The 26,695-nt window shown below is 42.2% G+C and overlaps 2 protein-coding genes across 4 annotated transcripts in view; one reads left to right on the top strand and one right to left on the bottom strand.

Annotated features, from left to right (window-relative positions):
• Positions 1 to 9,287: 9,287 nt before the first annotated feature.
• On the bottom strand, positions 9,288 to 10,419 carry LOC126489880 (proline-rich protein 2-like). The gene is made up of 2 exons (XM_050124471.1): positions 9,870 to 10,419; positions 9,288 to 9,718 (listed from the first exon to the last, which is right to left on the bottom strand). The coding sequence occupies exons 1-2, from the start codon at positions 10,417 to 10,419 to the stop codon at positions 9,288 to 9,290; spliced, it is 981 nt and encodes a 326-aa protein (XP_049980428.1).
• The window catches only part of Tmod3 (tropomodulin 3), a 57,784-nt gene continuing 40,511 nt past the window's right edge, over positions 9,423 to 26,695 (top strand). Inside the window, exons 1-2 of one of the 3 annotated variants that reach the window (XM_050127105.1) lie at positions 9,423 to 9,582; positions 12,645 to 12,820. The gene's annotated coding sequence lies outside the window, so the exon portion shown is untranslated. Of the gene's footprint in view, positions 9,583 to 9,615; positions 9,806 to 12,644; positions 12,821 to 26,695 lie in introns of those variants that run through there. The other 2 variants (XM_050127087.1, XM_050127096.1) reach the window with 2 other exon arrangements.

Below are 26,695 nucleotides of genomic sequence, written 5' to 3'. Positions count from 1 at the left end.
TTTCACAGACACTTGCTCCTGTTCAGCAGTGTTTGATAACTTCAGCGTCGTTCTGTTAGAGCAGCCTTGTCAGAAAGGCTACTTCAGGGCTGGGAAGTTAGCTGCGTGGGAGAGCATTTCCTGATACGTGGGTTCAATTCTTAACACTACAAAATAAAATAATAATAATAATAAAATAAAAAAATAAAAAACTTTAAAAGTTTTGGGACGCTTCCCTCAAAAACAGAAAGAATATCTTTATATATAATATTTTTCTCCTCAGAATCTGAGAGAAAGGAGGGGAGGAAAATGTAAAGAAAGAAACTGACCAGTATGTTTTTAGTAGGCTTTTATTTAATACCTGTGTATTTGCATTTCCAAGCACATATTGATTGCATACCAAGAGACAACCAAAAGTGCACTGTGTATTGAAAGAAACTGGCCCAGGATTTGAAACTTCTGTGGACACAGTCTAGATGCGAGTAGACAGAAATGGGCCAAATGGGAAGAGGAGAAGGATGGAAAATACACTTCCTGAGTAATTTTACTTTAGAACCAAATGTTAGCCATGACAATCTTTATTTAAATTAGTCTAAGCCAGACGTGGTAGTGAACACCTGTAATCCCAGCACTTAGAAGGTGGAGGCGGGAGGATCAGAAGTTCAAGGTCATTCTCAGCAACCGTAGCAAGTTCAAGACCAGCCTGGGACACATGAGACTTTGTCGTTAAAATAAATAGATAAATGGAATGAAAGTAGTTTGTATCTCTTCTTTCTTCTTAAGAACAAAACTGTGTACATGCAAAAGCATATTTATATTTTAAGTAAGTCTTTATCTTAATCTTGTTTCATGTTTTTTTCTATAAAACAAGCAGCATTTTTCATTGCACACAAAAATGTAAAATACTTGCATGCCACCAGTCATGACTTTACCAGTTCTATGCCTGTCAAGTGTGACCTTATGTGTATCGTTGCCTATATCGTGTTGAAGAGACTAAGGGACATAATACGCTTGTAAACTATTGGTAACACTTGTTTAGCTAAGCAAATTCTGAAAAGCCACGTGGCTTTGTTTTTCATTTGATGCTTTTTGATCAAATGCTATATGATTGGTTAATTCACTAGAAAACTAGAGACTAACTTGCTTTTTAAATGTGAAGTTAGACATCTTGTGAAAAGTAAGTGTGAAATAAAGGAAAATGTACAAATTTTAAACTACTTTTATCATTACAAGGAACCCCATTGCCCCCCCCAAAAAAGGTGTAATTTGGGGCCTTTTGGAATTAGCCACTAAGAGGTAATGTTGAGCTAAATATAAACTTTCAATTAATCAAGATCTTTGTGCTTTCAAGGATGTCATGTATTCATTTGTGTCTGGAACGATAGTTGTAAATGGAAATGTAAAAATTAAAAGGGGGGGGTCAATAAACTTAACTTTAAATGTCAAAGCCTGACTCCTGGCTGCTCTTAAGAGTCGAAATAAATGCCTGACACTTTACATTCTTACTTTACTTAAGAACATTTGCAGAAAGAACAATGGCGCCTTAATACAAGGAAGATAAAGTACACAGGCACAGTAGCCAGAGGAGAAATGGAAACATGTTGAAACCAAAAGGCGCACATGTGGCTACACAGCTGAAGTTTGTGAGCATAATGGGCAGCAGGAATACAGGCAATAGCAGGTAGCTGTGCACACGTTCTGCCAGCAAGCACTAAAAATAACCAAATTTCTGAGTAAAGATTTGACCCCAAGTAGCAAAAAAAAACCCCACACTCCCTGCTTCCCTGCTGAGTTCTGGCTCAGCTTGGTGACCCCCAAATTTCATCATTTAGGCTGATGACAGTCTGAGAAGCAGAGAGGGCCTACATCTAGTTTATATTTGCTGCCGCACACCTCCACGAGAAAATATATTGCTCTATTGTTTTGCTTAAAGAATTCTCCTTTTCAGGGGCTGGGGTGAAGTTTGGTTGGTAGAGCAGAGGAAGCCTTGGGTTCCATCCCTAGAAGCCATAAAACGCCATGTAGCGGTGTGTCCCTGTAAGCCTGGTATTTAGGAGGTAGAGACAGAAGGATAAGGAGTTAGCTACACAGTGAGTTTGAGGTCAGTCTGAGCTACAAAACCCTGTCCTTTTCAGTCTGTGGCATGTGGGTAGTAGAGATTACAAGTATCATACTGAGGTTACTATTGTCTAGTTTAAATTTCATGACCATTAGTATACATAGATGATAGATAGATAGATAGATAGATAGATAGATAGATAGATAGATACATACATACATACATACATACATACATACATACATACATACAGGGATAGATACATAGATATAAATAATTTGTATATATAAATATATTTATAGTACATATACTTATATGTAAATATATATGTATTTTACGTAAGTTTTTATTTTATATAATATCTATTTTATATAATAAAGCACTCAATGGTAGGATACACACGTAGTCCCAGCTCTAGGGAGGCAGAGGCAAAAGAATGGTTTTAAGTTCAAGGCTACACTGATCTATATAACAAGTTCCAGGTCAGCCAGCACTACATAGTGAGGGAGCTGCAGAGATAAGTCAATGGTTAAGAGCACTGGCTATTCTTCCAAAGAACCAGGGTTCCGTTCCTAGCACTTATATGGTAGCTCACAATAATCATCTGTAACACTAGTTCCAGGAAATCTCATGCCTTCTTACTGACTTCTGCAGAAAACAGGCATGCACATGGTAGACAGAAGTTTCTTTCTTGGCCACCAGTCCCAAGTAACCATACAGAGGCTTAATTACAAATGCTTAACTGATAGCTCAGGCTTATTACTAACTAGCTCTTACAACTTAACCTGTTTCTATCAATCTACTGTCAATTCTGCCACATGGCTTTTACCTCTATCCCATTTTGTGTGTCTGACTCACTCTGCATCTGGCTGGCGACTCTGACTCCATCTTTCTTCCTCCCCCTCCCAGCATTCTCAGTTTGGCTGTCCAGCCTATACTTCTTGCCTGGCTACCAGCCAGTCAGTTCTTTACTAAACCAACCACAGCAACAAATCTTTACAGTATACAAAAGGATTATTCCACAGCATAGAGATATGGCTCAGTGATTAAGACTGCTTACTGCAGACGACCCAGATTTGGTTCCTAGCACCCATATGACAGCTCACAACAGCCTTTAACTCCAATTCCAGGGATCCAATGCCTTCTTCTGGCCTCGACATGTTCTTGTATGCATGTGGCACATACATTCATGCATTCACACACACATTACACATAAATAAATCTGTTCTTAAAAGTTAAAAAGGACCAAAACAGTCTTGTTTTTCTTTCTTTTCTTGTTTCATTCACTTGTTCTATTTCTTTTGCTTTCTTGAGACAAGGTTTTAATGTGGCCCAGGTTTCCTCATACTCACTATGTAGCCAAGGCTAGCCTTGAACTCCTGGTTTTCCTGCATTTACCTACCAAGTGTTCCAATACATATGGCTTTTTATTTCTTAAAAACATATTCATTTTGGTTGTACTATTCATTCCCTAAGCAGAGAGGCCCTCCCCTGTAGCTCCAAGAGTTGCATACAAGCAAGATGGATCTGTCTCAAAAGTTGCTCTCACCTGATGGGTTCCTGCTCATTCCCCTATGCTGGACCTGTGTTTAATTGATGTTTCTAGACACTAGCTTTCAGATTTGACAGTTATCTCTATTTTTTTAATTGTGCTATACATTTTTCTGCTTCCCTCCCTTCTTCCCCTTTCCCCTTCTACACTCTCCCGTGGCCCCCACAGTCCCAATTTACTCAGAAGATCTTGTCTTTTTCTCCTTCCTATTTAGATCCATGTATGTCTCTCTTAGGCTCCCCTTTGTTGTCTAGGTTCTCTGGGGTTAACTCTTGATTGAATCCTTGACTTGGAGTTATTTTATATTTGGACTTTGTAAAGGAATGATTCCATAAAGAATGCCCCCTCCTTTCCTTTTCATTTTTGATCTACAGTTTCCAAGTTTTCACAACTATCTTGCAAACTATGTTCTTAAAAACTGATTAAACAATTGAGGGGCCGGGCGGTGGTGGCGCACACCTTTAATCCCAGCACTCGGGAGGCAGAGGCAGGCGGATCTCTGGGAGTTCGAGGCCACTCTGGTCTACAGAGCTAGTTCCAGGACAGGCTCCAAAGCCACAGAGAAACCCTGTCTCGAAAAAAAAAAAAAAAAACAATTGAGGGAAGCTCAAAATTCCTAAAGGAATCTTTTGATAAGGAACAAATTGCCGCTGGTGTTAGTTTGCTTATGATGACTCAGTGTGACACAGGCCTTGTGGGTTGCTCTGGCTGGAGGCATAAAGATAACACTGGTGAGGACTCACGAGGCACTGAGTAGCGCTGGAGTGCTATCTTATCAATCACTTTCACTCTGACCAAGCCCTGAAAACCAGTAAGAGCTATACTCTGCCCTTCTTCGTGTGTGTTGTGTGTGTGTGTGTGTGTGTGTGTACACGTATGTGGAAGCCAAGGGACAATGTACATCACATATGTACAAGTGCCTGTGGAGGCCAGATGAGGGTACTGAGTCCTCTGGAAGAGCAGCAAGTGTTCTTAACCATTTCTCCAGCCCTCCAGCCCCATTGGTGCCTGCCCTGGGGCTCACTGAGTAGGCTAGGCTAGCTGGCCAGAGAGCCCCAAAGCTAATGACTTGAGTTAAATCCCTAAAATAGCAAAAGGAGCAAGCCAGCTTCTCTTCTCAGGCCAGAATAAACCAGGATACTTATGTGGAGAGAATACGGAAGTGTTGTCAAGTCAGCTAGATGTGTGGTGTGTGCCGGTAATTCCAGGATCTGGGAAGTGCAAGCAGAAGGATAAAGAGTTTGAGGCCAGACTCAGCTACATAATGAATTTGAGGGCAGCCTGAGCTACATGAGACCTTCTCTCAAAAAAAAAAAAAAAAGACTCAAAATGGGCTAGAGGGATGGTTTCAACAGTTAAGAGTATGTATTACTCTTGCAGAGCATGGGTCCAGTTCCCAGCACCTACATCTGGCTGCTCCCAAGTGCCTGTATCTCCAGTTCTAGGGATCCAACATCTTCACCTGGCCTTACTGAGGCACCTGTACACACATGGTGAACATAAATGCATGCATGCCCACATACATATACATCAATTAAATCAGGTTTTGTTTTGGAGTTATGTTTTTTTTTAAATATTACACAAACTGTCAAAGAATCTAAATTATTTACTTATTCAAAATATTGTCTCTTCTGGAATGTCTTGGAGAAGTTTCTTCATATTCTTTGAGCCAGGCCACAGTTTATCATATTTTAAAGAACATGATGAGATCTAGGAGATGTGTCAGTCGGATCAGCAGTTAGAAAGCAGGCTAGTAATTGAGTGAGTATATGCTTCATTTCTGGATTTACATACAGTCTGCTGTTGTGGGATATTTGTACACTGTATGAAGATGTATTGCTGTGGTTGGTGTAATAAGAAGCTGACCGGCTAATAGCTAGGTAGGAAAGTATAGGAGGGACTTACACACACACAGAGAACTCTGGGAAGAAGAAAGGCAGAGTCACCAGGCAGACATGGAGGACACAGGATGGGCAGTATGGGAATGAGGTAACGAACCTTGTGGAAGAAAGTAGATTAAAAATATGGGCTAATTCAAGCTATAAGAACTAGTTAGGAATGTAGGACCCAGCCATGATAAACTTAATGAAGACCTGAGTCTCAGCAGTTTACCCTGAGGCGATACCTGGTTGCGGGAAGAATCACAAACTGAGATTACTCAGGCACCACTCAGGAACAGACCATCCAAAGGAAATTCCTAACATTCCAACTGTTGTAGATAGGATCACCTGCTAGGGCACATTCACAGGACACCCCTAGACAAATGTCAGCCAATCAGGGGTCCCAATCCTTAGAAATCCCTCATTCCCACCATTACTACTATAAAAACCCAACTCTTACTGAGCTCGGGGCTCTCCAATCATTCCAGTGTGTTGGACACAGGGAGAGTCAGAGTTTGAAAACTTGTGTAGAATAAAGGTTCTTTGCTTTTACATACAGGACATTCAGGACTCGATCTCCTTGTTGGTTCTTGGGGGACTTCACGGATCTGGGCATAGCAAGGAAGAAGCCTAAGCTAGGCCCGATTTTTTTTTTTTTTTTTTTATGTATACAATGTTGTGTCTGTGTGTATGCCTGCTGGCCAGAAGAGGGCACCAGACCTCATTACAGATGGTTGTGAGCCACCATGTGCTTGCTGGGAATTGAACTCAGGACCTCTGGAAGAGCAAGCACTGCTCTTAACCTCTGAGCCATCTCTCCAGCCCCTAGGCCGAACTTTTATAACTTCATAATAAGTCTCCCATGTCATTATTTGCATGCTGGCATCTTGACAAGAAAGTAGTCTTGACGAGAGAAACCATTTGACGTTATGCAAATTAACTTTCTGAATTCTTCATTTTTATTTTCATGTTTAAAACTCTTTGTAGAGTTATTTCAAAGTTCAACAAGATATTACAAATAATGGCACAATTCTTGTTATGTATTAGATATTCAATAAATATTAATTGAACCTGAGCACTGTAGGAAATGTCTTTCAGAAACCAGCTCCCGGATATTTTAATTTACAGATTTCCCGTAGCCAGGTACGGTGGTGCAGGCCTGTATTTCTGGTAGATAAGACTGCTTTAAGTCTGAGGCCAGCCTGATCAAATAGTAAGTTTCAGGGCAGCCAGATTACATAGCAATGCCTTGTCTCAAATGAACAAACGAAGGAAAAAAAGAAAGGGAGAGAGGGAAGAAGGGGGGAGGGAGGGAAGAAGGGGGGAGGGCAGGAGAGACAGAGAGGTTTTCCAAATCATCAGTGATGTTCAGTGGGTGCCAGTTGCACAAAATTCCAGAGTGTTTACTTAGCCAAGGGTACTCCCCACCCTGAGAGGAAGAAGTAGGTGCCAGGAGAAGGTTAACCATTGGGTGAGTCCCTGTTCTGGGTGTAGTTGGAATGTACCTCAAGCACGCACTCCAGTCCTCTTCCGGGCTGCGTTTTTTTTTTTTTGGGAGGGGGTGTGGTTTTTCGAGACAGAGTTCCTCCTTATAGCCTTAGCTATCCTGGAACTCCCTCTGTAGATCAGGCTGGTCTCAAACTTGTAAAGATCCATCTGCCTCTGTTTCCCAAGTGTTGAGATTAAAGGTAAGTATCCACTGCCTGGTTCCAGGCTGCATTTTCAGAGGGTTATCAAGACAGAACATTATTCCCGTCTATGCTGTTAAACTCACTAGGGAGCTTCTCCTCAGAGCCCGGCACAAGAGACAGCCATTACACAGGACATCGAAAAGTCCTCTGAGGTGTTTCCACTTTCTTCATCTTCCTCTCCCTAAAATGTCTACTTTATTTCCCTCCTTTGACCAGCTGCTTCTGTCGTTTGCTCTCACATCAGCCCAGTCTCACTGACTGGTGTAGAACACGAAGTTGAGATGGAGCAAAGATTGACCAGGACAATGAGGCAATTGCTACCTAACAGGCAGTTAGAAACAGCATTTGTTTAAAAGCACTGACTCCTCACTTGGGCCCATAAGGTAACTAAACGTAGGATAAAGCCTAGCATCTCTGCTTTCATTTTGTGGCTGCCTTCCTGTTTTGGGGTTGCCTAGTTACCTCTGCGTGTAGGCATGTTCATCATTCAAGGAATGCCTACCCAGAAACCTATGATATCTCATTTCCCTATAAGAATAAAGGCATAAAAAATAAAGTGAATGAGACATTGCATAGTCAGCTTTTACAATTGCTCCCTTGTGGCCAGTCTTTCTTTGGATAGCCAGCTCCCAAATAATAACATGGGAGACTTCCTATTGGTCATGAAAGCTGAGCCTTAGCTTAGACTTGTTACCAACTTGCTCTTATAACTTAAATTAACCTATTTATATTAATATATGTTCTGTCATGTGCCTCATTACTTCCTCATACTGTATGTCTGACACCCTCCCACCCCACCCCCACTCCCACCCTGTGTCTCACTGGCAAATTCCCAACCTCTAAGATTCTTCTCCCCAGTTCCTCTCTCTGCCCAGAAGTCCTGCCTATCCATTCCTGCCTAGCTATTAGCCATTCAGTTCTTTTTTTTTTTTCAAGATTTATTTCCTATGTCTACAGTGTTCTGTCTGCATGTATTCCTGCATGCCAGAAGAGAGCACCTGCTCTCATTATAGATGGTTGTAAACCACCAGGTAGTTGCTGGGAATTGAACTCAGGGCCTCTGGGAGAACAGCCAGTGAACCATCTCTCCAGCCCCTCAGCTCTTTATTAAACCAATCAGAAGGTGCCTTGGCAGAGACACAGCTTCACAGTGTATAAAAAGATTATCCCACAACACTCCCCATAGGCACCTAAGGTCACCTGGATTCCATGAACATCAGAGCATCCCAGGTCAGAACAGCTCCCAGATGAGGGCATCCCATCCTTAGGGAGGCTGTACCCTGGACCATCTTCTGGAATGATATTGTGCCCTCTTTGGACCACCTTGCAGAACCAAACTGAAACAATGACCAGCCAGGACACATCATGACTAGGATTGCTCAGTTACACATACTTCTTGCTCCCTGCCCCACTTCCTCCTCTGCTTAAATCTAAAGCTCATATGGGCTTATCTGTTCCTTTCCTGAATGTGGCCATTAATGGAATCTAGCTCTGCTTTTCATTTTTACTCCTCTCTTTGTGTTAGGGGCACCATACACTGGGGTGCCTTATGACCTTTTCTGCCCCGAGTTGGCCAAAAATACATACATACATGCATGCATGCATGCATACATACATACATGCATACATACATATACATACATACTCATGTAGCCCAGACTAGCCTTGAACTCAGTATGTAGCTGGCTGAAGATTACATTAAACTTCTGATTCCCTTCTTTCTGCACCAAGTGCAGGCATGTGCCATCACACCCAGCTTATGCGTGCTCCGGACCAAATCTAGGGCTTTGTGTGTGCCTGAGTAAGCACTCTACCAACTGAGCTACATCCCCAGTCCCTTAGCTTTTATCTGTCTTCCTTGTCAAGTTTAAAGAGCTGATATCATGTCCTCGCATTAGTAGCCAAGGGTATAAAGACGCTTTGGCTCCGTATGTCTTTTTATAAAAGGACCGCCATGCAAGAAGAAAACCTATTACCAAAAAAGCCTCTAGATAGTCTTTCTAGATTCCAGAGGGTCGCAGTTCTCTGGAATACAGGAACAGAGAACATTTTTCTCAGCCTACTCCTGGTTTCTTTCTTTCTTTTTTTTTTTCCTCCCCCCCCCCCCCCCCGCCCCTTCCTGGTTTCTATATACTGTTATAAAACCCTTCCCATTGTAAAGGGCCAGGTCCATGTGGAGCCGCGCCCTTCTCCCTCGAACTACAACTCCCAGCATGCAGCCTGTCCCCAAGAACACGCATGCGCATGGGCGGGGAAGGGGGGGGGAAACCAGCAACACAGACAGCGCGGTCGGGTTTTGGGGGCAGCCGGCGCGAGAGTTCGGCAACTCCCTGAAGCTGAGGCGCAGCGGAGCGTGGCCGCAGAGAAGAGCAATTTAAACCTTGCGGGCTCTGCCGGGAGTCGGCGGCCGGACGCCAGCAGGTGAGTTCAGCACGGTGCTTTCCAGGAAGTCCATCGGCGGGCGGCGGCAGCGGGTCGCTTCGGCCTGGGCGAGAAGCGAGGAGGGAGCGGCTGTGCTTCCCGCCGCAGGGGTGCGGCGCCTTCCCCGCGGGCCTCGCTAGGGAGCCGTGGGTGCCGGGCCGTTCCGAGACAGCAAGGTGTGCCGGGTGTCGCCCGCGGCCAGGCACGCAGGCTCTGAGCTTCGGTGAGTCACAGCGACCGGTCGGCTGGGGTTCGGGGCCGGCCGGCTGGGGTTCGGGGCTCCTCACCTCGAGTTCGGGACCGACCGGCTGGGGTTCGGGACCGACCGGCTGGGGTTCGGGGCCGGTCACCTAGTGTTCCGGACTGGCCGGCTGGGGTTCGGGGCCTGTCACCTAGTGTTCGGGACCGGCCGGCTGGGGTTCGGGGCCCGTCACTTCGAGTTCGGGACCGGCCGGCTGGGGTTCGGGGTTCCTCACCTCGAGTTCGGGACCGGCCGGCTGGGGTTCGGGGCTCCTCACCTCGAGTTCGGGACCGGCCGGCTGGGGTTCGGGACCCGTCACCTAGTGTTCGGGACCGGCCGGCTGGAGCTGGGGGGCTGTCCCCTCGAGTTCGGAATGGTCTACCTGGGATTCGGCACTGGCCATCTAGGTTTGGGACTGGCTGATTGATGCTCTGGACCCGGCGTGGGCGGGGGAAGTCGTCTGGGAAGTGGCTCACCCCGCAGCCCTTCAACCCCAGCCGTCTTCTTGCTGCCCCGGCTGTTGGTTGAGAGGGAACCCACAGAACTTGGGACACACCCTTTTTGTGATTGAAATCTGGCCGTCTTACATTGACCATTTTGATCTGTCAGCTCTGCTCTGCCGTAGAATCAATTTCGGGCTCCTGTGCGGCACAGCTGGGACCGGCTGTGAAGCTGATGCGGGTTTGTTTTGAGGACGTGACTGGGTCGTTATTTTTGTGCTTACAGAAGTTGATGAGTTTCCTCTGCAAGCCTGCATTCTGATTACAAACAGAAATGGGAAACAGCCCCAGTTTTTTCTTTCCTTTTCTTCTCATCTCTTTCACCTCCCTTTTCTGTTTTCTCATCTTCTCATTCGTGTTTATTTAAGAATCGCCTTTACCCTTTTCCGAATCCTTCTCCCCCATTCTGTTTCTAGCCCCCTTCCCCCCATGTATTCATTCATGTTTAGCTAAGAATCGAATTTCCAACTCGCCCTCTGCCTCTCTTAAAACCCACAGTCATCTATTTGGTAATGAACACGGCAGTTAAACTTATCCCAGGAGGTCATACTTAAACAGGAAATGAGCCTGCAGAGATCTGTTAGCGAATGTGCAGTCTTCTTTGGTTTCTGACATTTTTTGTGCAGCTCGTTCTTTTTCTGAGAATCCTTCAGAATAGTTTCTTGGCAGATTAAACTGATTAATCAATCGACCCACTGGTATTTTATAGATCTTTTTATTAGTTGCCTCTTCTTAGTGCTGTCACACTCCCCTCCTTTTTATTGATATTTATTGAGCTATACATTTTTCTCAGCCCCCCTCCCTGCCCCCTCCCAAGGTCCCCATGCTCCCAAGCTGTCACACTTCTTATATATAAACACATACACATCCCTTTTTGGTATTTTGAGCCATTCTCACTATGTAGCTCAGGCTGCTCTTTAGCTCCTTCTTTTCCTGTCTCAGTTTCTCAGTACTGGAATTACAGATGGGGCCATCAAGTCTAGCTAACTCTAAATGTCTTTAAGAACCCACAGTTAGGGCCTGGAGAGACGGCTCAGAGGTTAGGAAGACATGTTGATCTTCCAAAGGCCTTGGTTTAGTTTCCAGCACCCCCACATCACAGCCTACAGCCATCTGTAACTCCAGTTACATCTGGTATCCTCTTCTGGTCTCCACAAGCACTGTACACATGGTGCACATACAGACAAGCTCGCACACATAAGTAGAATTCTTAGAAAGAGCACACAGTTACAGTTAGAATCCCATCTCTGACTCCACAGTGTGCATCCCATTATATTCCAGATCTTAGAACTTCCTTGCCTTGCATCTCCCAACATTCCCAGTTTTTTTTTTTTTTTTTAGAATGAGATTGATGGTGGCCAGGTAACCCCACGATTATCCTAGCCTTCTATGATGTGTGTGTGTGTGTGTGGTATGCAATTGGGTCAAAGCATGTTCATCTGTATTCACACATGTGTGAACCTACAGAGGAAGCCTGGAAATTAATGTCATGTCTTCCTGCATCATATCTGCTGAACCATATCTCTAACCCCTCCTTTAATAATTATTTAAAAAAATTAATCCATCCGGGGAACCTTGGCTAAATGTATATCATTCCAACCGCTGTGCTAAACAAGAATGAACAAAAGTGAGTTCTTGAGGCTATTACTGCTCTATAGCTGAGTTTTCTTTCATCTTAGTGGTCGACCATTAAGCTATATTTTGCCTGACATTAAATACTTAGAGGTCAGATCCCATCACAATTCTTGGTGTTCAGTGTAATCACGGTTTTTTTCAGACTGATGATGTAGCTTAGTAATTGAATGTTTGCCTAGCAAGTGTAATGACCTAGGTTTGGTCCCAGCACCACAAAATCCAAAAGACAATTTTCAACTCCCATCTACTGACTTATTTAAAGAACAGGTCAGTACAACAGAAAGGACCTAAGGGTCTCCATTATTTAGGGCCAGTACTCTTCACACTTAGCATGTGTAAATTGCCATACCTGTTCAATTTGAAGTGAAATCTGGAATTTGCATATCTTAAAGTGGTAGAAATCACACTTTGAAAATTAAGATGGTAAAATAATTCCAAAGATATTTTAAAGTGCTTCTGATGATTCTTTTAAGACAGTGTCTAATAATTGTGATCTCTAATAATTGAGAGAGAAAGAGTCTAATTTTCAATTAAAAAGATTTTTCTTTCTGACAGAGTCTTGCACAGCCTCGGCAAGCCTCCAATTTACAATGTAGCCAAAGCTAGCCTTGATCTCGTGATTTTTTTAAAAAATATTTTATTTATTTATTATGTGTACAATATTCTGTATGTGTGTATGTCTGCAGGCCAGAAGAGGGCACCAGACCTCATTACAGATGGTTGTGAGCCACCATGTGGTTGCTGGGAATTGAACTCAGGACCTTTGGAAGAGCAGACAATGCCCTTAACCTCTGAGCCATCTCTCCAGCCCCCTTGATCTCGTGATCTTTCTGCCTCCACATCTTGAGAGCTGGAATTACAGGTAGGTGCCACATGCTGGCTTCTTCTTCCTTCCTTTTTTTGTGTGCTCTTAGCTTTCTTCCTCTTTTCTCCCATCCTCAGTTGTTTGCACTCACATTTTCAGCAATTGGCTGATTCAGCAAGGATGTGTTTTACTCTGTCCTGGACACTGTCTTGGGCTCCTGATGAGTGTAAGATATGATTCCTATTTGGGTGCTTTTTGTAGGGAATGAGAACATGTGGTAGTTGTTTGTCAAGTATTTTCCAGTTGTACGGGTGGGGAACAAATAAAGCCAGTCTGTTTCCACAGGCTAGTCGTCTGTGCTCCCAGGTTGTCCCTTCCTGCCATGTTGGAGTGTATGCGGCATATCTACGTAGAGGACATGTAATCTTGTCCATTTATCTGGAACTTGAGATGAGCTGCACACAGGAAAATCAGCTAGATCTAAGCACTGTTGTCTGCCGGGCCGTGTCTGCAGGTATAAATGTGTAACTGGGTTAGAAATCAACAGACAGAGGGAAAAGATGAAAGAGGTAGAGATCGTTGGAGTAAGTGGGTTTTAATAGTGTTCTGTGTCAGTGTATACTCTGCTGTTGTTGTTTAGGCTTGCAGTCATGAAATTCCCGCCTTTCTTCCACAGTGCTAGCATGTGCCACCTCCAAGGAAATTTTGCTTTGTTTTGTTTGTGATGGGTTTCACTCTGTAGCGCAGTCTGACCTGGATCTCAATGCTTTGTTTTGTTTGTGATGGGTTTCACTCTGTAGCGCAGCCTGACCTGGGTCTCAATGCATGGGTTATTTGCTCACTCACAGCAGCCTTCTCCACTCAACCTCCCTAGTGCTGGAGTTACCAATGTCAGCTACCACACCTAGCTCGGGTTTCCTGATTAAAAGAGTCCAGGAGGGCATTATTGTGTAGGCTATAACTGTGGCTAAAGCAGTGTGTCACTCTTGTTCATTGACCTGCCTTGTTGACATTTGAATTACATTTGCTCTTCATGGTTTTATGTCAAATCCTTTAAAATCCTAAGTGTAAATTCATACTGAAAGGAAAACAATATAGGAAGCAGAAATGTTATTTAATTGTGATAGTCCATTAGCCTATTAGATATTAAAATTGTAGGGTCAAATTATGTTTGCTGATTATTAAAAAACAATTAAATCTGAGTATACATTCTTATATCTGTCTGAATCCATTAGGGAGTGGGGGTGTGGGAGTGTATATATATACATATATATATGTATATATATATATGACTGTGCATCTGTGTGGAAGCCCCTTTTGGGGGGACAGGGTCTCTCTATATAGCACAGCCTGTCTTGGAACTTACTATATATAGTCACATTGATCCTCTTGCTTCTGCCCCTCAAGTGCTGGGATTAAGGTTATGCACAACCGTACCAGGTTCTACCTTATTTTTATTTCTTATTTGTTAGTTTGTTTGTTTATTGTTGAGGTAGGGTTTTTCACTGAACTTGGAGCTTCCTGAGCTCAAGTCAGTAAGGCTGACTTGTTGACCACTGAGCCCCAGGGATCTTTGTCTTCTCTTCCCCGACTGTGAGATTCCAAATACACACTACCTGACTTACATATGGGTGCTGGGGATCAAACACAGGTCTTCATGCTCGCATGGTGTGTACTTTACAGCTGAGTCACCTCTACAGACCTCTGTTGGTTTGTTTTGATACTTAGTGGTAATGAAGGAATAGAGGTCTGAATAATCCAAAGTGGTAAATAGTTGGAAGTGCATGCATTACAGTACTCTAGAATTACTTTTAGAACGAAATTGTTAGCCCATATCTTGAAAATAGAATTTTTACATTTATTTATTTAGTGTGTGAATAGGCACCCATGAGCCATGATGCATGTGTCATAGACAGCCTGTGAGAGTCAGTTCTCTCCAGCATGATGTGGATCCTGGGAATTTAACTTGGGTCATCAAGCTTGACGGCAAATCCCTTTCCCTGCTAAGCCGTCTTGGTGGTTCTGTCATTAACCTATATCTTGAAGTGCTGCTCTTTTTTATGATTAGTGTTTCTTACACCCGGACCAAGGAATTTGGACCTACCCTTAAGGTGGTAAAGGTAGTCTGGTTTCTCTACAGGGTCTCATTTACCCCAGGCTGGCCTCAAACTCACTATGTTGAAAGAATGACCTGAAAGTCTTCCTGCCTCTACCTCCCTCCCAGTGCTGGGATTACAGACATAGACCACCACACCCAGCAGGATATCCCTTGATGTTGGAGTTATAGGTGAGTAGGGGTGCTCATCGTGAAAACTAGGAACTGAGCTTAGGTCCTCTTGCAAGAACAGTATGCACTCTTAACTACTGAGCCAGCTCTCAACAACTCTTTTCTGTCCTATTTGAAACAGTGTCTCCCTACATAGCCCTGGATGGCCTTAAAATTTTTTTAACATTTATTTGGCTTTTTTTTTGGGGGGGGGGGGTTCAAGACAGGGTTTCTCTGTGTTGCTTTGGAGCCAGTCCTGGAACTAGCTCTTGTAGTCCAGGCTGGCCTCAACTCACAGAGATCCGCCTGCCTCTGTCTCCTGAGTGCTGGGATTAAAGGTGTGCACCACCACTGCCTGGTTTAACATATATTTGTTTGTGTGTCCCTCAGCATACTCGTGCAAGTCAAAGGATGACTTAATTTTCAGGAGTCTGTTTTCTTCTTCTACCATGTGAGTCCCTGGGATCAAATTCAGGTCATCAGGCAGCAAATACCTTTACCCCGAACCACCTTTCAGGCCACATGTACCGATTTTTTTTATCAGTCCTTTTTCTCTTCACTCTAGTACCCCTATCCTTCTCCTGGCCCCAGTCCTTGCTGCCTCTTAGCCTAGACTTTGAGCTTTGCTTACTCTGCTTCCCCTGCCACACCGCTTCTAGCTGAATCTGCTTCTTCTGACCACCCACAGTTATCTTGGAACTTCTGCAGCACTAATTGTCAGGCACACAGATTTAGGCTGCTGACTATGTATTGCCTTGGTTTTTAAAAGTAGCTCTATGCCGTGTTTCATTTTCTCAATTAGATGGTATTCATCGGTCTCTTAGATCTCAGGGAACACAAACCCACTTAGGCTTGCCTGCTGTGGAGTTGGGGTGGGGTTGTAGTGGATTATTATTGTAAGGCTGCTGAGCTCCCAGAAATGAACTACAGCTGGGACTCAGATCTTAGAGAGATGCCCACCCCTGTGGCAGCCTTCTGAACCTGTGGCTTTCTTGGGTTCTCTTTGGCTCTTTTCTGTGCCTCTTCTCCACTCTAGGATATTACTTTCTTTTAATAGTGGAAATTATATTTAGTCTGTGGCAAAGAAAAAGACTTATACAAATGATTATGCTATGATAAGCTAAGTGTTGATAAAAATATGAACAAAGTAGTGAACAAAGTTCCTCTACAATGTTCCTGTGTGTGTAGGTAATATGTGCAGCTTAGGATTTTGTTTACATAACCCAACCCCCCCTTTCTCTCTCTCTCTCTCTCTCTCTCTCTCTCTCTCTCTCTCTCTCTCTCTCTCTCTCTCTCTCTCTCTCGTTTGTTTGTTGTTGTTTATTTTTCCAGGCGAGGTTTCTCTGAGTCTTGACTGTCCTGTATCCTGGAACTAACTCTGTAAACAAGGCTGGCCCTTAGGGTTTCTCTGTGTAACCTGCCTTGGAACTTACTTTATAGACCAGGCTGACCTCAAACTCACAGAACTCCCTACCTCTGCCTCCCGAGTTCTGGGAAAGGTGTGCACTACTACACCGGTTTCATTTCTTCTATTTTTAACATTTATCTTTGTCATCCAATTCTGCTAGTAATTGCAAGTGTTAGATAGTTTAGAATATAGTAACATCTCAATTACTTACATGAACTAGTTACTTAAAAATAAACTTTAAAGATAATAGTGACTTTATTAGCTAGCTTTTTTGTTTGTTTCTGGTTTTTTTAATTTTTTTATTTTTAGTATTTGGGTCTATATTAGGTACTGTTTAAAGTGATTTATGTGTATTAATTCATTTAATTAGTTAACATACCAACCCTGTATGTAGTTCAGTACCTTCTAAAAGTCATAAAGCTTACAATTGATATTTTCCTCCTAAGACGGGCTCAGTGTGTTACTTAGGTAGAAGTCCTAGGATTAAGTCATCCTCCTGAGTAGCACAAGGTACCACATATGTGAAATCCTTTTTTAAAATTGTGTTACATCTCCTTTTTTCTTCAGTAAATACCTATTATATGCGTCTTTTGATCTTATTAATTGGAATATGGATTTTTATCTATATATCTTATCTATTTTTGGTTTTTCACGATAGAGTTTCTCTGTGTAGCCCTGCATGTCCTGGAACTCACTCAGTAGACCAGGCTGACCTCAAACTCAGAGATCTGCCTGCCTCGGCCTCCCAAGTGCTGGGATTAAAGGTGTGCACCAATACTGCTACCACCACCACGCAACAGGTTTGATTTTTGGTTTGGTTTTGGTTTTTTGTTGTTGTTGTTGAGATTTTGTCTTTATTTTTCAACATGTGTTTATGTGTGCATTTGAATGCAGTGCCCTTGGAGTCTGGAGGTTGTTGGATTCCCTAGGACTGATAGGAGGTTGGGAATTGTCCAACATGGGTGCTGAAAATCAAACTCAGGTCATCTACAAGAGTAGCATGTGCTCTTAACCACTGAACCATCACTCCAGCCCCTTGGCATAGTATTTTAATTATGTTCTGTTTTGTATAATATTTTTACTGTAGTATGCATTTACCTTCTGGGGTTTTAAGGTTTTTGTAAATATATTCAATTCCTTTGCCCTTTTCATTTTACTTTGTTTTTCCTTCTCTTTTATTGTAGAGATAGGAGTGGCGGGGCTGTGTCCCCGGCACCCGGCCGCCCGCATGGCTAGCTTATGCCCGAAATAATTACACGGAAACTGTATTCTTTTAAACACTGCCTGGCCCGTTATCTGTAGCCTCTTACTGGCTAGCTCTTATATATTAATCTAACCCATTTCTAATAATCTGTGTAGCCCACGAGGTGGCTTACCAGAGAAGATCTTAACCTGCGTCTGTCTGGAGTGGGAGAATCATGGCGACTCCTTGACTCAACTTCTTCTTGACTCAACTTCTTTCTCCCAGCATCCTGTTCTGTTTACTCCACCCACCTAAGGGTGGGCCTATCAAATGGGCTAAGGCAGTTTCTTTATTAGTAAGAAATCACTCCCACATCATTTTATACCCGACTGTGGCTTGTTCTCAGTTGCATTGATTTAGCTAGCTTCTGTTAATGTGAAGTATTAGTGACATGAAAACCATGATTGAAATTGAATGTTTTGTAGATGTAGTTAGAGATTATGGGAAAATAGGGAGTCTAAGGCCTTGTTCAAATCTTATATTCACTGAGAAGTATATGCTCTTTTTTTTCTGAGCCTCAGATTATTTTTAACAAATTTCATAGGATATTAGTATTATGCACTATTATTAGATAAGATATTGCTGTGTATTGCATTTTATATTATGTACTACTATTCTTGTGTCAGTGTTAAAGAAATTTGCATATAAAATGTATGCAAATGAAATGTAGTCCCCTTTTTCTTCATTGTTTTGAAGTCCCATATCAATATGAGAGGCTTGAATAAAGAAATGAACCTTCGGTTGGTGAGATGGTGTACACACATCATGAACGTGTATATACACACTAATAACAAATACAATTTGGAAGTGTTTCCCCATGATATAATTAAAATATAGCCAGTTTCACTCTCCCACTTAAAAATAATAATTACAGCTATCGTAGTTTTAGGTGTATCTTGAGCTTCTGTCTGGGCCCTAACTAAGCTCTCGAACCTTGTTTTCCTTCCCATTGGCCTTTTATTTCTGTGCGGGCCTCTTGAGTTAGGGAAAATGTCCTTTAACCTCCTCCTAAAGAACCTTGCCAAAGCAGACCTCGTACCATACTTCTTGGCCTAAAGCCACAGTTTCTGAGACTTCCCTTCTTTCGTCAGTTCTGCTTTCTTCAGCTCTCACCAGACCTCAATATCGATTTGTTTTTCTTTCCACCTCCACTCCCTCCCACTTCTTCCCAGAAACTGCCTCCACTAACTCTGTGCTTCTCATTATTTTAGTCATTTCACACGGTTCTACTTTGTTATATGTGACTGTTTTTTAAGTTATCTGAACCAATGTATAAAAACATAAAAGGTATACATATCATGATATCGTGGTAGGTGTATATACTTACGTGTATTACTTAATGTCCAAATAAGGTTAAATTCATCTCCTCAGACATTTATCATTTTCTAATGGCGAACACTGTCAAAATCTCTTCTTTTGCCATTTGAAAATGTATTATGCATTTTTAATCTGTGGTTACACCATTTTGCCACAGCACATCAAGACTCCTTCATCTTATGTAACTGTAACTTAATGCCTGTTGATCAACTTTTCTCTATCTTCTCCCCCGACTATAACTTTCAAGCCTGTATTATAGTGAAGTTTTTGTTTGTTTTTGTTTTATTTTGCTTTTGAGAAAGGGTTTCCCTGGGTAGCCCTGGCTGTCCTGAGACTTGTTCTATAGACCAGGCTGGTCTTGAACTCTGAGATTCTCCTCTTTTCCTCTAAATGTTGGGATTAAACAAATGTACCACCACTCCCAGTTTATATTAGGTTTTACGTTTTGTGGGTTTGTTTTGTTTTGTTTTTCATGACAAGGTTTTTCTGTATAACAGTTCTGGCTGCCCTGGAAATTCCTTTGTAGACCAGGTTGGCCTCGAACTCAGAGATCCACTTGCCTTTAACTCCCTAGTCCTGGGATTAAAGGCGTGCGCCACCACTGCCCGGTGTGTAGTAAGTTTTTAATCACTTAGAATGAGCTCTTCTATTTTAGTGTCACAAGAAATTTTCCCTTTGAGCTAGAGATTTTGTGTTTTTGTCTTGAAACTTCCAGTATACACCTGTAAATACCACATCTTATTGAACCCACTTACTCCAGCTTAGGCACTGAATTCTTTTCTTTAATGCCATAAGGCATCAAGGTATAGTATATAAATTCTAGTCTTATGCCGTTTATAACATGTATAATAACTGCCTCTGTGCCCGGGAAGATGGCCCAGAGTGTAAAAGCACTTACACCAAACCTGGCAATCTGAGTTCAGTTCCTGACATCTACATGGTGGAAGAAGAGAACTGACTGCTAAAAGTTGTCCTCTGAGCGCCACAAATGTTCTGTGTCATGTGTACATTCACACCTAATAAAGACTGCTTCCACTTCTTAACCTGAAAATTAATTTGCGATAACAAAGCTGCCTGTGTACCCAGACTCTAAAATTAAAGTAATAATCATTGGTGTTCCCTAAAAGTCAAAAGTATGCCCTATGTCTGAGGTATTCCTACCAGCTGAGCCCTAAGGCACTTGAATGATGCCAAATAGTGCTCAGGATTGTTGATTTTCAAGGAGACAAGAGACCAGGTGGTTGGGAGAGGCAGAAAAGGCCTCAGAAAGACCGGATTTGAGCTGGACTTAAATTGTGAGGCCTTAGGATGGAATGGAGAAATCTGCTGATGGGTTGGGGGCTTGTTGCAGAGATGCGCCACCTCTGGGAAACAGGATGTCGGTGAACTTGGAAGATGCTTGAGGAAGCCAGGCTAGTGGTCCTTAGTTCAAGGAGGTGGAATGTCACCAAAATCACCTGACAGAACGTTCTTAAGAGCAGGGGTGTGGCGGGAAAAAGAATGTTTCCGTGGCTGGGCTGCAGGAAGCAGAGAACTGGAGCAGAGCCAGCCTGCTTGCAGCCTGGGAAGGAGCTTTGTGAGGCTGCCTCCCACTGCGCAGATCCTGGACCCTTGCCGAGGAAGGGGCAAGGGCTGGAGATAAGGATGCTAGTGTGTTGTTGTTGCTTGTTTTTCAATTAATTTCTAGAGATGTGGAGCTTTAGAGGTTGTTTCTTTGGTATTTCCTTAGGGAAAAAAAAATCCCCAAACTGGCCTGAGTCCCAGTTTAATACTCTCATGACTAGGAAGCTTGGAAGATTACGTGATCACGCACATTTGTATAAGATTTTGCTATTGCTTTTATAGGTTATGAAGTATTTTCTGCTCTAGAATTATTGTGTGTGTGTGTGTGTGTGTGTGTGTTCTCATTTCTTTGTTTTGTAATTCTGAGGAGTGAACCTACTGCCTCACTAATGCTAAACATGCAGGCTATGTCTAACCTCCAAGTCTCTTTCCAGGCCTGTTGGGTAGGTCAGGGTTCTTGTTCTGTTCTTTCCATCGGCACTTTTTATTATTATCTGAGTGTGATGTGTACAGTTCAGAAATCAGAGACAATATTTGTTTCTTCATGTGCAGAATTAAAATGCAAAAGATAGCCTTACAAATGAATGAGAGAACATGATACAAAGTTGAGAAGGTACCCCTGGGTGTAGAGTGAACACTGGATACTGTCCTTGTTATACTAGCTTTCCAGTTTCTCTCCTGTTCTTGTAGAACTTTCCAGAGTTATTCTAAATTCATTTATTTTTAAAAGCTCAGTATTTAGAGTTGGAAGGGCCAGAAGGGCTTCTAGTGACCCTTTATGGTTTCTCTGTGTGAATGTGATGACTCATGCCTGTAATCCCACCCAGCACCGGGGAGGTAAAGGCAGAAGGGTCAGGAGTTCAAGGCCATCCTAGTTATGTTGGAATTTCTGGCCAGCTGGAGCTACAGAGAATCTGTCTCAAAAGACTAGGGGGAAATTTTCTTGTACCAAAGAAAATATGTCAAATTTAAGGGACAGATGTTAATAAATAATAAATCTTTCCTAGAATATGACCTGAAATTAAATTTGAGCTTTAATGATACCTGTTTCCCAGAGGTCCCTTTCTTAAATCCCAATTTCCTTTCTCGCCACTGCATCCTTTCTTGAGACAGAATCTCACTCTATAGTTCTGGCTCTTTGAAACTGGATATATAGCATGGCTATTCTTCAGACTGGTGACAATTCTCCTGCCTCTGCCTTCCCAGTACTGGGATTGCAGGTGTGTGCAACCACCACTCCCAGTCTTTTTCCCCATAGGAGAAAAAGGGTTAGGTGGCCACAGTAGACGGTAAACGAATTCCTCTTACGACCGAAGAGGAAAAAAACAGGTTTATTGAACATGTTACAAACAGGTTTATCAAGTATGCTGCAAGGAGTAGCAGGCTGGGCAGTAACAAATATACTGCCTGCAACTTGAATTATCTTAGTAAGAGGTCGTGGCTAAGTGTGGTGGCTCACTCCTCAGAGCTGTAATCCCAGGGCTTAGGAAGCTGAGCTCGAGTCACTTTTGTGAAAGTTTTGTGTCTACCTAGCATGAGTCAGCTTTCATGGTTTTCCTTTCTGCTCGTATATTATTCATCTTGGCTCTGATAAGGGCAAGTCAGTATTATGTTTTTCTTTTTTTAAGGTTTAGTTAAATGGTGTTTAAGATCATGCTTTAAATCTAGAAAGATGTGAGCCCCTGAAATCTGGGGACATGAACCAATCTTAGAACCTGGGCTCAGTAGTAAAAAGGTCTTCTCAGTGTTTGCCATGAACATGGGAGGATAGATTGCCAGACCAGTGCTACCTCTTGACTGTTGTCTGGTGCAGGAAAACTGAGAGATGATGATTGACTTGTTCAGAGCCACAGAGCCGGTTATGGCCATAGATGATTGGCTGAGCCTAGTTCAAGAGCAGAAGTTGGTAGGCCCTTTCTTTCTTTTCTTTTTAGAGTGTTATTCTCTCCTTCTCTCTCTCTCTCTCTCTCTCTCTCTCTCTCTCTCTCTCTCTCTCTCTCTCTCTCTGTGTGTGTGTGTGTGTGTGTGTGTGTCAGGGTGGCTTAACATTCTGGCCATGTTCATCTATTTTCTTACAATTAATACAGGTAATAGTATGCATACCTATAATCTCAGAATTTAGGAGGTGGAGGCAGGAGGATCAGGCCATGTGAGACCTTGTCTCAAAAAGCAAAAATTAAAACAAAACAAAAAACAGATCAACAAGACTCCCCACCAGGTGTTGTGGTACATGCCTGTAATCTGAGAATTTGGGAGGCAGAGACAGGAGAATCACTCTAAGCTGAGGGCTAGCCTGGTCTACGTAGCTAATTGCAGGTCAGCCAGAGCCACATAATGAAGCCTTTTTTCTTTGCTCCCTCAAAAGACAAAGTGTGTTTGTTTTACAATCACTGACTGGGAAACTTCATGGTTTTTGTTTTGGCTTGAGACAGTGCCTTATACAGTCGAAGCTGACCTTAAAATGCTAAGATTACTGGTATGCACCACCACACCCAGCTTTATTTGGGAAATCATCATATAAAAATACCCAAAGAATATTTTTATGGCCATATCTTGTGGATTTATTTTGGTTTTAGCAATCTCTGAAAGTATTTTCTGCCATGATTTACCAAAAACCTTATCTGATTAAATTATCTAAAATTTATGGGACATCTTTCCTTCTAAATATTCAGATGCCTTACTAACTGTTAACCAGCCTCCAAGTATTGCTGATCACAGTTGTATACTCACTCAAGCACCTTTTGTTGAAGACAGTTTTTCTTGGTACCGTTTTCACGTAAGGGAAAACTGTTTTGTGAACAGGTTTTCGTATGAGCAGTGACACACTTCTTAATCTTTACTGTGGCATAATTGTTGACAAAGTGTTGCTAGGAGATGGGGTTTTGCTTACCTGCGGGGGAGGAGGAGAAGCAGAATCAAATTTGCTTTGCCGCTTGATCAAACTTGGCTGGTCACCACTTTTGTGAATTCAGAGATGGCAACAGTATGTCAAAAAGAAAAAGAAAGAAAGAAGGAAGGAAGGAAGGAAGGAAGGAAGGAAGGAAAGAAAGGAAGGAAGGAAGAAAGGCAGTGCTTAACTCACCCTTAAGGAACAGTTGAGTATGGAAGTCTGAGTCTTGTTTGTGCCTTATCTCGGAGCCTTGTGACCTTTTAAAGTCTAGTTTGAGAAACATTTCTGACGTGGGGAGAGAGAAGACTCTGTTCTGTGTAATTTCTCCAAGACCTTTCCTCTCATTCCCACAGCCCTTTCCTGTCCGTGTCCTGATAGTCCAGTTCTCCCATAACACACAAAACGGGGTAGGCCTTTAATAAATAAGTGAAGTTGAAAAATGAGAGGATTTAACAATTCAGGCTCCATCCCAAAATAAAGAAAAAAAAAGTTTTTAAGTCCAAGAAACTCAGAAGGGATAGAACTGAGCTAACATACTACTTCTGTTCACTATATGAAAGTCAGCTTACTCTCAGTGTGGTTTCTTATAGATCTAGCCTAGTTTTAGAATTTTTATAAGTAGTTCAATGCCTATTAACTTGGTAGATTAAGAACATTCTTTCAAAAGAATGAGTTAGTCATAGCTGTACTTCCTTTGAGAGAAATGGGAATACACACAAATAAACCCTTAGATTGATGAACCCGTAGATTACTCCACTATGCGTTTGGAATAGGTTCACCATTTTATTGATGGCTGAGCACTGTTTTGTTTTATTCATAGGGTAACTGGTAGAGGCTTATAAAGTTAACCAGGGGTAAGAAAAATATGAACATTGGACGCTGATACTGAGCATGCTAAGGGTGTGCCTGTTTTGGCTTCATCTTTGGTTCTCAGGGTGGCTTCCTGTCTCACCTTGTTTCTCATCTGTTGTCATGACTCCACCAAGAAGATGGTAGGGGTCACTGGAAGGTGGGAGCTGGTTTGCAGCAGTGAGCCAGGATAGGAAGTTATGTTACTCACATGGGAGCCCCGGAGTCTCTCAGGTTCAAATTGAAGCTGCTTTTGAAGTGGTGTGAGTAACCTGTTAAAGTGCTTTCTTATAATAGTTACTGGAATAATCTGGCAGCTTTCTGCTATAAGGTTGACCTCTGTAACCCGCGTCTAATTAAATCTCTTCTTTGTTCTGGCCTAAACAAGTTTGCTGGGCTAACTAGTAACTTCAGACTTTCCTTATGCTTCTGCGATCTACAGATTTCAATTTTAACAACTCAGCTGGACGGGAACAGTGGGAAAACATACTGGGCTATGTTTTTAATTTTTTTCTAAGATTTTGTTTGTCTTAGTTTGTATATATGTTGGGGAAGGTACACACATGCATGTGAGGTCAGAAGACAACTTTCAGCTGATTTTCTTCTACCATGTGCGTTCAGGGAATCAAACTCAGTGGTCAGGTTTGGGGGCATATGCCTTTACCAGCTCACCCATCTTGCGGGCTCCCTTTTTACTTTTTAAATGCCTTCCTATTTTAAAATGATGTGGGGAGCTCCAGGCCAGCCAGGGGATACATAGTAATACCTGCTCAAACAACAGAAGTCCCTCCAAATTGGGTGTGTTCATTTTTATTTAATCTCAGCCCTTGTGAGGCAGAGGCAGGCAGATCTCTGTGAGTTAAAGACTAGACTGAACTACATAGCAAGTTCTAAGCCAGCTTGGGATACATAGTGTCAAAAATAAATGAAGGAGATACACCCAAAAATTACTGTCATGTAAAGTTAAAAGGTTACTATTTCAATAATCTTGATAACTGTGTATTAAGTGACTTTGGGAGGATTAGTTACAACTTTGGAGTTAATTATATTTGCTGCATTTTAGTTCTTAGTGTGTGTCTTGCTTTATTCTAGGTGTTAAGGATAACAAAGTCCTTGCCTGACCATAGTTAAATTCAGTGATAGAATAGCCAATGAAGCAGCAAATATACTATACAATGTAAATATATTATATATAGTACACAATGTAAATATGTAATTATGTTATGCAATGCCTGAAATACAGGGGGAAAAAACAGTAAGGGACCTGTGAGGGTTGCTGTTTTGTAAGAAGTAATCAAGAACAATTTTCAACAATCAGCTGACATTTAAACAAAGACCTAAGAAAGAGAACAAGTCATTTAGCTGCCTGAGTATAGAGTATTAAAGGTAAAGGAGCAGTTAGGTACAAAGGCACTGGGGAAGAAGTGCGCCTGGTTTGCTGAAGGAAGGGCGATAAGATCAGAATTGCTGGAGCTTTTTGAGTTAAGAGGTGAATTGTTGGGGGTGAGTGAGGGCTTGGGGTAATCTTTTCAGTCCTGTAAACCACTGTAAGATCATTTAGTTTTTCTTTTTATGAAATTTAATATGGTTAAATATCATAAACAGTATAAATTAATGCTGTTAGTTATGTTCATACAAAAACATGTACATGAATCTTCAAAGTCACTTTATTTATATAGTCAACATGTGGGATTGGGTGTTAGAGGTATGGTTTTGTGATAGGGTACTTGGATAGCATGCACAAGGCCTCATGTTTGATTTCCAGAACTCACACACACACACACATACACACACGAAAGAAAGAAAGAAAGAAAGAAAGAAAGAAAGAAAGAAAGAAAGAAAGAAAGAAAGAAAGAAAGAAAGCAGTCGTTCCAGATGGCTATCAACAGTTGAATATTAATGGTACATATACAATATTACTATGAACTATAGTGGAGAACAAAGTACCAATGAAGTAACTTGGATGAATTCCTGGGGATTTATATTTGATGATAAAAGCTAGTTTCAAAGATATTTATGATCCAACTTCTCTTTTTATTGTTTTGAAACAATCTATGTAACCCTGGATGCTCTAGAACTATGTAGACTAAGCTGACCCTAAGTGTGTAGAAATCATCCAATTTCTGCTTCTGGAATGCTGGGATTACAAGCAAGAGCCACCACAACCAAAATTTTAGAAACTGATCAGATCACCAGTCCTGGGTGTAGGAAAGGTTGGTGGGTGTGACTATAAAAGGGCAGCGTGAGGAATCCTGTGTGTGGAAACTGCATCTTGACAGTGCTGGGAAATGCATGGGTTTGTGCTGGTGAAGAACTAGACTATAACAAACACATGCATAGGACTGCATGTAAAACTGGGGAAACAGAGTAAGATTAATTGAATATGTCAAGGCCAA

This window comes from Alexandromys fortis, unplaced genomic scaffold, assembly GCF_014885135.2.
Source record: "Alexandromys fortis isolate MF-2015 unplaced genomic scaffold, M_Fortis_MF-2015_v1.1 scaffold_22, whole genome shotgun sequence".
Lineage (NCBI taxonomy): Eukaryota > Metazoa > Chordata > Mammalia > Rodentia > Cricetidae > Alexandromys > Alexandromys fortis.
The sequence above is the reverse complement of the archived record's forward strand: the minus strand, read 5'-3'. Positions and strand labels throughout refer to the sequence as shown.